The sequence below is a fragment of the Vespula vulgaris genome, chromosome 4 (assembly GCF_905475345.1).
Source record: "Vespula vulgaris chromosome 4, iyVesVulg1.1, whole genome shotgun sequence".
NCBI lineage: Eukaryota > Metazoa > Arthropoda > Insecta > Hymenoptera > Vespidae > Vespula > Vespula vulgaris.
This window is the reverse complement of record NC_066589.1, coordinates 904,728-916,893: the sequence shown is the minus strand read 5'-3', so window position 1 is coordinate 916,893 and position 12,166 is coordinate 904,728. Positions and strand designations below refer to the sequence as shown.

The following is a 12,166-nucleotide window of genomic DNA, read 5'->3' as shown; positions in this document are numbered from 1 at the left end:
GCTTACTACGGTTATAACTATATCCATTTGCTCACCAATCAGTTTCGGTCATCGAAAACCTAAAATATGTAGTTACATCCGAACGAGGTTTTTAACAGTTTGTCCCTACGAGATGGTGCTGACAAAGATAAAGCATTTTGTAAATTCTATAGAACGTCTAATCATAGTATCCCATTAATGTTGTGACGTGTTATATTTTTTTAACTAAATCTTAAAGAATTGATTGTACAGATTAATAGAGAACGGCGGACACTTTAGGTAATTCGATGCTGGGTATATTATATGTTGAAGTCGTGCGACTATTGCTGAATGTTATAAGATGACGAGGTTAGGTACATACCTCTTCGTTTATTTTCCCTTTGGTTAATAGGACATAAGAGTCACAAAGTTTAGAACATGCCGCTCATGACAAATTGGAAGCTTCCTTCTGATATTTTTAATTAAGCATGGAGTTTTTTCATTTTATCATATAATTGAATAAATATAGGGGTATTCTAGAGATAATTTTTCAACACTTACCACGACGTATCTACAACCTTGAGTTTCTATTGATAATATTTTAATTACACGTCGATTTATAATCTTGCTTAAGTCATCGAGGTATTTTTTGCCGATGAGAAATTAAGATAATCGGTTTATATTTGTATCTAAATAATTTTGATGTGTTTAAGATTGTGTAATGCTATATATAGCTATTTTAGCATAAATGATTAATAGATATCAGCATTAATCGTTTTTGGATATATGCAGCAACTGTTGTGTAGTGCTCAACAATTTTTTTTATAAATTGAAGCCAGAGTATAATAGATATTATATTTATACTTTAGGAAAGTAAAATGATGCAAGATGAGGATCTCGGTGGTCCAGCCAGACGGAATGTTTTTATCCAAACAATATCAAGAATGTCACAGGTTAGCAAGACTTCTTTATTGACAATTATTTTGTATAAGATATATAGTTTCATATTAAAATGAGACATTACATGATTATCAAAATTTTTTGTGTAACAGTTCATATATTAATATCTTATAAATTATATATTACTTTAAAGATTCATCAACGATACTTAGACTTGTGGACTCCACATGTTGTATCAAGATGGATGTTTGCTTTATTTCTAGTAGTCATTTTTGTTCTACGTATATTCCTTTCTCAGGTAAATATATATTTTGTAATATCTAATAATAAGATGAGTTTATAACATTTATGTATTCTTTTAGGGATGGTATATTGTAACATATGCATTAGGAATTTATCATTTGAATTTATTCATAGCATTCCTTACACCGAAGATCGATCCTGCAATGGATTTGGATGGTACCTTCTTTAATCGACTTATTGTAATAATATTGTATTTAAAGTTATCCTATATATAACTTTCTTTTTTATAACATTTTTATAGATATTGAAGGTCCAGAGTTACCTACAAGAGCCAACGAAGAATTTAGGCCATTTATAAGAAGATTGCCTGAATTTAAATTTTGGTACTCTGTGATAAAATCTACAATCTTTGCTATGATATGCACTTTTTTTGATTTCTTTAATATACCAGTATTTTGGCCAATATTAGTTATGTATTTCATAACATTATTCTGTATTACAATGAAGCGTCAAATTAAGGTAAGATTTTATAATTTTTATTTTCATAAATCTATAGAAAATTAAGATAAATAAGATCATAGTAATAGCTTCTTATTTAGTCGCGATTAATTGAAACTAATATATCCATGCATATAAATTACTTTCAGCATATGATCAAGTACAGATATTTACCTTTCACTCATGGAAAACCAAAGTATCAAAATCATGAGGATACTTCAAGGTTAATACCATCAAACTGAGTAGATGAAAAAATGCTTGTTTATGCAAGCATATAAGTGTAGATTTCAACTTTCCAAACATCGGATGGAAAAATAAGTGAAATTCGATTATGGAACATTTTTTTCTATGACGTTATGTACGAATAACTTCGTTTCTTTCTACAAGGGAAGGATTATTCTGCACAAGCGTTATTCCAAAATATCATGTTATACGATATATAAACTGAATCACATCATAATATATGTGTATCATAAAACTTGTACAAAGTATTGTTAGGTCTTACATAAATGTGGACACAGTAACAATATGAACAATATACAGCTATTGATGTAATATTAAATTATCACTGAATGTAAAAATTAATTCATATTCATAGAATTCGCAATATAGTCTCAGATCCATTTCTTAACTTTATAATATTGTTTTTTTATCCTTTTTTATTCATATACAAGTACACCGCGCATCAAACGTATTTTTTCTTGTTCAAGTCCAGGTAAACCATTTTTATTTTATATATATATACACGCATTCTTTACATAGTAACTTTTATTTTTTATTACACTTCACATGCGAGGATCAGCAGTTGTGTAATAAAATAATGCATCGTACGTGACGCAATCGTCTTATGTTTATGCTGACGTAAGGATTACTTGACATAAAATTGAAAATTTCTTTTTTTAATAGTCACGTTAATAGAACAGTGAACGAGAAATTAAAAATTTAACTTTAGGACTGTTAAAATTTCAAATGGATTGATACTTTATCACAATTTTTTAATATAATCATGAAAATGTACGTAGTACTATCGATATTAAGCCATTTGAAATTGACAAAAATAATGAAGAAGAGGAATATCGCTGAGATTGAAATTGCATATGATTTTTATAAGCTTGCATAAAATTATTCAATTAAATTATACGATTAAAGAGTTTGCATACGAAAAGCAAAATTTTCGTCGTTAAGAAAAACATTTTGTTATTTATTCTTTTTTTCTACATTATAACCTTTGATCAGTTCATTTATCATCTTATAAATATTTTAATTTCAGTTTGTTAAAAAAAAGTTTCATTTTTCCATTGATGTCTTAAAGCAGATATAAAAGGAAAATTACTAGGTAAAAGCTTGCACAATTTTTTTCATTGTATATAGAATGTTATAAAGAATATTTAGGGAATATGCAAATATCGAGAGGAGAAAAGGCGCGATAGGGGAGCCCTCTAAGCGTCAATTACAAATATAGAACGTGCACGATTTCTTTCTTTCTTGTTTTAATTTATTCTGTTTGATCTGATATGTAAGAGAGAGAAATGTTTCATCATTTTCGACGTGTGTTTTGGACGATCATGGTTCATATTTTCAGAATTTGTAATTATTATTTTCACAATTAATGTTTAGGAATAATCAAGAAAATGTGACGTCTAACAACAATGTTATTAAGTAGGTTGCTTTTTTTCAGTCAAAATTGATATCTAATAATTCGAAACAATTATTTTCGGAACAATTTCAAGCCCTGTTGACATTTTGATATTATGATTATTTATGATTTAGTAATTCCTTTTTAAATTTAATTTTGTATGCAGTCATTTGTCGCTAAACAATTGAAAATGAGTGGTCTCAAAATAAACAGACAATTGTATCTATTACTGAGATAATTTCAATAAGAATATTTATGTTGCTTTCAGTTTTTGTTCAAAATGTATTAATAGTGATTTTAATTTTGTATAGAATCTTAGAAAAATAAAAAAGTTAAGTAATGGAATAGAAAAGAAAAATAATGATTTGATGATGATCGGAAAAGATATAAATGTAAGAATAGCAGGAAAGATAATGATAGTATTGGACTAGAAGAAGAAAGAATAAGAAGAATGGAGTAAAACTGAAAAAAAATTTAATAAGGAAGTAGAAAGACTAATACAATTCCAAGATAACGAATGGAACAAATTTGAATGAAAACATTGATAAGGATGAAAGAGAAAAATATAAGTTTGTAAGAAAGGAAGATGTAAAATAGTAATAGTGGAATACTCTTTTCAATTTAAGTTAATAAGCTGAAAAAAGAATTATCTAGAGAAAGAATAAGGGAAATAGAAATAGGAAAGAAAATAAAAAAAATATAGAGGCTCTTCCAACAGTCTGCTACCTTGTCGTGGTGGTGGAGCTTGCGTGCTTCAATGATCCATAAGGTTATGCTGAATGAGTACTACTGTATCAGATAGGCTTACGGTGAGGAGCCAGACTAAATGCAGACAGTTAGCTAATTAATAGGATTTTAAAACTATTTTCTAAAAGATAGTGTATAAGTATAAAAAGATGAATGATACTAGTTAAGACAGAGACATTTTGGTAAATCTACAAACATGTTTATGTTAATAAAATTTATCAAAATGAAAGTGAACTATAATAGGCAGCATATCGAATTATAATAAAATGAAATAGATTATTTAATGGAACAACAGCTAAAGTCAAGAAATTTTAACTTATTAAAATGCAAGAAAATTTTCACATGGAAAAAGATGAGAAACAAATATTCAATAAGATACTTTTTAGTCATCATTTTGGCAGATAATTTACTATTTATGTTGATTTTAAGAGCATAAGAGTATATACATAGTATGCAATTTTGTATTTACTTAGAACTACATCATAACTGCAAAGTTTAACTACATAACTAAACAGAAAAATTATGTTTTGAATCACGTTTACCTAAATATGTCTGTATCGACAAATTTTTGGGATTCTGAACTCGAAAAATATTCCCGACCCGACCCATAATTTCAGGTATCTGCACATCCTTAATAAATACTATCGAATATTAAATGACAAAATTAAAAAAAAAATAAAAAAGACGAACGAAGATATGAAATTGTTTTTTCAGATTTTTGAAAAATGTTACTTTTCTTATAAAAATCATGTTTAAAAATAACTAATTTTTAAAAATGATTATCACGCAAATAAAAGCTTGCTTTGAAAATTTGGGAAGACAATCTCATGTAAAAAACCTTCATTTTTCGAATGAGTCTTTAATCATTAAAATTGGATAAAAATTATGACTATGAGAATTCATGGCGTAAATCCTACTTTTAGCTGTTTTTCTTTAATTTATGAAGACACAGTGGCGCTACTTCACCTTCATGTCAAACGGTTAAAGCTCTCTCACTATGCATCTATATAGCGTGAAAATCAATTGCTTTGTAAGAATGTGAATAATCGACTCCTTGAAAGAAAGAACGATGAAAGAATAGAAGTCGGTGTCATTGTACATTGTCTGATATCTCATTGTCAATTCGTTTCTTCAATACACGCGTGCCGACAGTATGAAAAACATACCCATCAAGCAAACATATGGATGCGATAAATCATGAGAAGGAACGAAGTTTCTTACACGCTTCATTTTTTTTCCACAGTGGTCGCTAAGGTCTTACACATCTTAAAATATTGGGTGAATACCCTTATAACTGTCCATCATTCCTGGTTTTATAATAGTTTACTTTTAATAATGAATTTATGCATAATTTTTGATCAATTTTAATGAATAACTTTTGATTTTAAAGATGAAGGTTTAAACAAAGAGATAGATGACTTTCTAGAATTTTTGAAAAAGGTTTACTTTATTAAAATATTAAAGCTCTATCCTCTAAGCTTAAATAATTTATATTGTAAATTATTTTACATTTATTTAAACAATGTATAATGTATAATTAATTAAATAATATAATATTTGTTTAAACATTACATAACTCGAAACACATGTTAAAATATAAAACAATTTTAATTAGCTTAAGCAATTTACACTTTTGATTATTCTATATTGATTTATACAATATTTAATGTATATAAAATATAATAAACTAATATTTAAACAATAATATATTTGTTTAAACATTACATAACTCTTAATAAATGTTAATTAAATATATGTAAAATAATTTTAATTTAATATTTCAGTACATTTAAATTTCAAATTTAAAATCGTTGTTTATATATATAATGTCAGCAAAAACAAAGGATCAAGGGACTATGCGTTATCGAATCACTTTTCATTTGTATTCCGACGAGCTAACATCGAAATTCTCTCTTTGCATACGGCTTAAATAATTTATAATTTCGATTATTTTATATTTATTTAAACAATATATGACGTATACGAAGTATAATCAATTAATATTTAAACAATAACATATATAATCGCGAACTAGAGTCGGTCGTGATAAAAAACTTATTTCTAGTTTTTGTAATCATAAGCGTTTTTATTATTTTGCGACAGGATATCTACTGTGTGACCATTAATGAAGACTCAAATGTAATATATTGTATCAAGTATTTCTTTAATAATTTCAATAACTCTTTATTGTAATAATGATATTATTGTTTTTATTTTTCTCTGTTTCAGAACTTCATTGCAATCGTGCGCGAAACAATAAAGGGATCGAGTGTTTGCTAACATGTATCGCTAAAATAAAAATGAAATAATCGCGAAGTAAAAGCGGTGTCTGTTCGTTCGCGTTTTAAGATTTAAACAAGTGTTTTTGCATCGACTGCGTGCAATGCAGTCGTCAGTGTTTGTTCGCAAAGTATTTTCCTATTTTAACAGTCGCACAGACTGTATTTATATAACACAAACAGAGAGTTGAGTTTCGCGAAGTAAATTCAGTGATCCTCCGTTAATAAATAATTACTGCCTACTAAAGTTAATACATCATTGAAAAGGATCTCAATCAATTTAGATGTCGGTCTATCTCATTTTCAACTATCTACGAATCAACTTCTCTCAATTTTGTCCTAAATCGTGGACAAAGTGTTTTGGAGCCATCGCAGAATTTGTTAAGTATTAAGTGAATTTTTAAGTTCCTCCCGTTTGACTCAATCGTTGATTGTGATTAATTTATAAAAGATTATCGAGTAATCACAAGTACATTTTTCTTCGGAGATTTATTTGAGAATGATTTCTTATTTTCTGATTTATAGTATATGCATTTATTTATTAAATCAAGAGTAGGTTTTCTTGTTTCATATACGTTTATAATTATTTGCATTTTGAATATTTCAATGCACTTTTTAATATTTTTCTTTTGCGAAATGAATGGAATGTACGGTATATTAATCATTTTAATACATAAAAATACAGCATGTAATGTAAAAAACATGCATTGCATCGTAATTCGTAGCGAACTAATTATACATGGGTACATCGGTATTCATGGATATTCACGAATTCTAATAAAGAATTAGCAAGAAAATATTCGCGATGGATGGTCTTTGGATTATAAGAGAAATTGCATTCTTTATTTCAATCCGATTTTATTTTTCAATGTAAAAAGTTCAAAGGTTAATGTTAATATGTAATAGGTCATCGATTACAATTATTATTTAGGGCATTCGAGTAAATGTACTCGTATATATCTGCACGGTCGATAGATTCTAATTATAAATTCATTGATTGTCCACGAGCTAGGATAGTTAACGTGAAACGAAATGAATTTTTCAATTATCAGGAAAAAAAAGATATAACAGAAAAACGAAATTATTTCAAAGGTAGAACTGAGAGTAATAATGAAAATATTTCAAAGGGAAAATTGAAAGAAATGAAAAAATATTTGATAGAGAAAACTGAAAGAAATATGAAATTTAAATTTTATCCAAATATAAAACTTAAATGATACATAATGAACAGTTAAGAGTAAATGTGCGAAAATGTTTATATGTTGTATAAAATGTTGTATTATCATAATTTCGGATATTACAACTGTGTGGTATTAGAAATAGTATTGATACTTTGCATAGTCAATAATCGATCTTTCAACCAAGACATATTGCTTGACAAAAATGCAGTAATTATCTTTTGTGCAAAAAGATTAAGTTTTTTCTTTTCAGGGATGTTACGATCGCCGCTTTTCTTTTATATTTTAGAATTAAAGACGATTCTAATTTTTTATCATTAATCATTGGAATATGCCAAATTTTATTATACTTTTAGAACGATGGACATTTTTAATCAAGAGACTATCATGCCAAAAAGGTATCCACAAATAGTAACTTAAAAGGTCGATTATAGATTTTAAATTATTTTCGAAGATTCCTCAGAATGTTCAAATCTTTCAAGAATGACTCTTAGTCATATATATTTTATCATGTTGTCACTCAAAATGCTCTGACGATGGTGGGTGTAAAAATAGATTTGGAAAACTGAGATGATGTAACATTCGGTCGTATATTGTTCTGCGTAAACGAATATAATTATTTTTTATTTTGTGTCAAAGTCGGGTCATAAATTGTTCACTTTTTTCTTTTCTAAAGTTCAATTTCATGATTCTGTTCTTATAAAATCAAGTTATACGGTAAAGTCATAGCTATGAAGCGTAAATTTTTATTATTAAAGTCGCGTCTCACACATTTTTCACTCTTTTAATTTTTTTTTTTTAATTAAATTAAATTCATATTTTTATCTTTCATGTGTAGTATGTTTCTTATTTCTATAAAAATAAATTCTAGTAAACTCATAGTTACGAAACATATGATATGGCAATTGTGGAAACTAATTGCACTGAATAAAGTGTACACGAAGTTGAAATAAATATACTAGAATGTATACACTTTTGCCACGTGTTGTGGAAAGAAAATTTTGTTTAGATTAAGATCGAAAATTTTTCGTTTTCTTGGCTATTTTTAAAGTTAAATTGAATTAAATTAAATTCAGAATTTTATTTTTCATGAATAATATACCTACATATATATATATTTTTTTCTTCTTTTCTTTTCTATAAAGTCAAGTTATATTAGAATTATTAAATTAGGGTTTTATAAAATCACAAAACGAATATTAAAAAAAGTAATTGTGAGAAACACTGAAATTGCAATGAGTAAAGATACACATGAGGATAAAATAAGCATATTTAGATATATGCTATATTCTTCATTTGTGCCACGTTATAGGAAGCGATTAAGGATTAAATATTTTTCATTTTCTATACAATTAATTCAATATACGTAATATATATTTTTATTTCTATAAAATAAAGTATTATATATGTATGTTAGACTTATTAGATTAGGTTTAAAATAGCTTCATTCGATGATACGTTGTTCCTGGCAATTTAATAAATACTAAATTAATTCTTAATAATATTAATATCTAAAAAATAAGGAATAGGAATTAAACATTTCAATATTAATTTGAAATCAATGAAAAAAAGCTTAGTTTAGGAATTTTTGGAGTTAATAATATCTATTCAATTCACGAGTTAAGATTACATTTTGTTAAATGTTTAGAGAGGACATTGCATGAAGTGAAACTCTGAAGAAAAAAAAAATGGAGTTACGAAGAGCTTTGGAAAATTTCGAAAGATTATCCATAATATACCGATAAAGGATCAGAGTTTGAAAACAGAACTTTTAAATCGATGCTAAAAAAATATAACATCAAAATATATCATACAGAGAACGAATAAAAGTTAGTGTTAGTGTTAGTTTGAAAATTTTAAAATGTGTACAGATATGAATATACATTAAGATGTGTACAGATATGAATATACACATATGAATATATTAGTTTTAATACAATTAAATTTTAAATTATAATTTATATTTATGTCTGCCTTATGAATTCAATCACAAAGTTTATAGTTTCTAGAAAATAAATTCTATTCTTACAGTCGTAATTATAGTCAATACTTTTTACTACTAAAAAATTTCTAATTAAACTTACCGAGATCGTTATTTTCAAGTATCGTCAAGTATAATTGTGCTCCAGTGATCTTGTAATACTATAATAAAAGATTTGATAAAAGAGATGCTTACGCATAAACTATATACTTTGGTAGAATTTTGGAACGTCAGGTACAGATATTTAAGCTCCTCGTTATACAATTTTCAATAAATTTTCATTTTTCTTTTCAGATTAGGAATACTTTGTTCGTAAAATAGTTAGTAAATATGTAATATTCTGTAATACAGTTACATATTTATGGCGTAACTTTGTTTATCTGCGGGTGTATTTGGTAGAGTTACTTCGCGTATTACCTTAATATTTGCCAGAGTTATTGCCGCATATATCCTTAAAATAATATTCAGTCTAGTTGATAATTAATATCTAATTTATCTTTGAAAGGTGAAAATTCAAAAATTAAAAATGAATATCTCAATCGTATAACCTAATGTTACATGCTCTTATATTATTTTATATGCAATCAACATTTCATTTAAACAATTAGATATAATACTATACAGAGATGATTTTAGTCGTACTGTGCCATAAGTTAGGGAGTGTGCATAGAATATTATTATGTATATATGAACATGCATATATTCGGGGAATATAAATGTATGATATGGATTTATACAACTAAAAATTAATTTCTATACACATACCTATACATATATCCTATACATATACCCATACCCTATACATATTCATATAAATTCTTTAATCTCATTTTTCAGTTTCTTTCGTGTTTTTAAATATTACAAAAAAAAAAAGATTCTATTATTGCTAAATAAGACAAAAGTGGAAAAATAAAGGAGCCTTATAATCTTATTAAAAAATAATAATATAATATTTATTACCTCATATAGCAGTGTTGGATCAATTTAATTTTTACTAATATCTACTGTATATCATAATTTGGCTGGTAGAAAAATTGGAGATTTTTTTAAGCGAACAAAGATGAGTTGAAAATTTAGAGGCAATCTAGAACATATACAATGTGAATATGTGTGTATATATATATATATACACACACATATCCACACATATATATATCATTATTTTAACGTCATAATTAATAATACGACGACACTTATGAAAAGATACTTCTACAATGAGTCTCTTCGCGCTTAATGATCTTACCAGTCTCTCCTCCCACCGAAATTCGCTTCGTGTAAAACTTTATTCATTTGAGTCTTCTGAAATGGCTTTCTTAGATTTGTCCAGAAACGTTGTTGTTGAATTCGGACCTATCACCGTTGTGGTCGTCGTTTCACTTACCGTAGATTCCCTTTTACGATATGGATTTGAAGGTTGGCCGTATAGCCTGAAGATCATTGAGAAAGCGTTATCGTTTTGCTATCAAGAATATTTCGACGAGGGCGTCATTCTCTCGTCGTAGCACGATTTAAAAATCTTAACGCAATAATATACGCCTTATTGATATACGTTATATTTTCTTCGCGACAAAATTTTGTTCTACAGGTTTTCTTTTTCTTTTCTTTTTCTTTTTTCTTTTCTTTTCTTTTCTTTTCTTTTTTAGATATACCTTTATTATTTCTCGATAAGATTTATCGTTGAAGAAACGCAGCTTCTCTCGATTTTCTATCTGGGCCGTCTTATAAAATAATATTAAAAGAGGAGAGGCGTTCACGTTCCTCATTTCTGCGTTCTTTCAACGTCTTGAAGCACCGCAAAGCGATTTTAAGACGTGCGCGTCTTCGGCGCGGACTTCAAGTACCTTATGCTTTCTGTTCTTGAGCGCGGAGACCAATTCTTGTAATACCTTCGACTATTGCCAAGATCACGCGACGTCGTCCACCTTGCAAAGTGATGTCTCAGCGTATTCTGCACCTCGGTATTGAGAAAACAATAGAATAGCGTCACCAGCAAACCCTGTCGTAGAAAAGAAGATTTTAAATCTCTCCATTTCCTTCCCCACACTTTTTTTTTTTTATTTAATTCTTTTTAGAACTATTACTTTCTAGGATTTCATTGAAAAAAAGAAAAGAAAGAAAGAAAGAAAGAAAGAAAGAAAAAAAAATGATCGCGACAGTAACAAAACGTGCATTAACTTTCCAAACGGTTGAAACTTTTAGAAGATGATCCTATTCTTCTAAAAGCTTTTCTCCAAAGTTTCTCTCTCCGTTCTAATGGCGAGTGTAACAAAAGCTTACCGTTAGAAAACCTTTCTGTCGTAATATTACCTGAGAAGAAAGTAACACAGCACGGGTGTAAGAAAATGCATTAGCTGCTTGACCTTCCGTTGGTCCAGCGAGAACCAGAACGTATGTCACTCCAAGAAGTGGTATCAGCACCAACAGAGCTTTGCTAGCTTTTCTATACTGTTGCGTTTCTGCATTGTTTGCAGACCATAACTTAGTGATCAGTACCTATCAGAAATGACGATAAATTCGATCGAGTTAACGTCCATGATCGAGTTAACGTAATAGAAAAATTTCGTTCTATTTAAAATCTAAATATACTCACCCACATGATCAAGAACAAGAAAATCACATTCACGGCAAGAACTGTAATGACAGATGCTTGATAAATCCAATCGTAGGAATGTGGTGTCATCCATGGACAATGCTTCCAAAGTGCGACATTCTGTAAAATATGATCGATGTCATCGACTCTTTTAAT

General features: G+C 28.0%; 2 protein-coding genes across 7 annotated transcripts in view; one reads left to right on the top strand and one right to left on the bottom strand.

Moving 5' to 3' along the window:
• The first annotated feature begins 90 nt into the window (after nt 1-90).
• On the top strand, nt 91-2,238 carry LOC127063404 (protein RER1). Of its 4 annotated transcripts, none has more exons than XM_050993152.1 (6): nt 91-258; nt 828-911; nt 1,052-1,156; nt 1,221-1,317; nt 1,403-1,620; nt 1,749-2,238. In XM_050993152.1, the coding sequence occupies exons 2-6, from the start codon at nt 837-839 to the stop codon at nt 1,839-1,841; spliced, it is 588 nt and encodes a 195-aa protein (XP_050849109.1). In that variant the 5' UTR covers nt 91-258; nt 828-836; the 3' UTR covers nt 1,842-2,238. The 4 variants fall into 4 exon arrangements, with proteins under 4 accessions (XP_050849109.1, XP_050849110.1, XP_050849111.1 ...); XM_050993153.1 differs by having other exon boundaries at nt 107-327; XM_050993154.1 differs by having other exon boundaries at nt 107-332.
• A 7,507-nt stretch (nt 2,239-9,745) lies between these two features.
• The window catches only part of LOC127063400 (diuretic hormone receptor-like), a 29,288-nt gene continuing 26,867 nt past the window's right edge, over nt 9,746-12,166 (bottom strand). Inside the window, exons 10-14 of one of the 3 annotated variants that reach the window (XR_007781336.1) lie at nt 12,011-12,130; nt 11,728-11,913; nt 11,070-11,416; nt 10,664-10,847; nt 9,746-10,504 (exon numbers count right to left, since the gene is read on the bottom strand). Coding sequence is in view for 2 of the 3 variants with exons in the window: in XM_050993144.1 (XP_050849101.1) it covers nt 10,703-10,847; nt 11,262-11,416; nt 11,728-11,913; nt 12,011-12,130 (606 nt within the window). In the remaining variant the exon portion in view is untranslated. Of the gene's footprint in view, nt 10,848-11,069; nt 11,417-11,727; nt 11,914-12,010; nt 12,131-12,166 lie in introns of all 3 variants that reach the window. The other 2 variants (XM_050993144.1, XM_050993145.1) reach the window with 2 other exon arrangements.

Coding starts and splice junctions, on each gene's coding strand:
- LOC127063404 (XM_050993152.1), top strand. CDS start 837: ATGATGCAAGATGAGGATCTCGGTGGTCCAGCCAGACGGAATGTTTTT. Junction 1,157..1,220: donor TACGTATATTCCTTTCTCAG/GTAAATATATAT, acceptor GTATTCTTTTAG/GGATGGTATATTGTAACATA. Junction 1,621..1,748: donor CAATGAAGCGTCAAATTAAG/GTAAGATTTTAT, acceptor AATTACTTTCAG/CATATGATCAAGTACAGATA.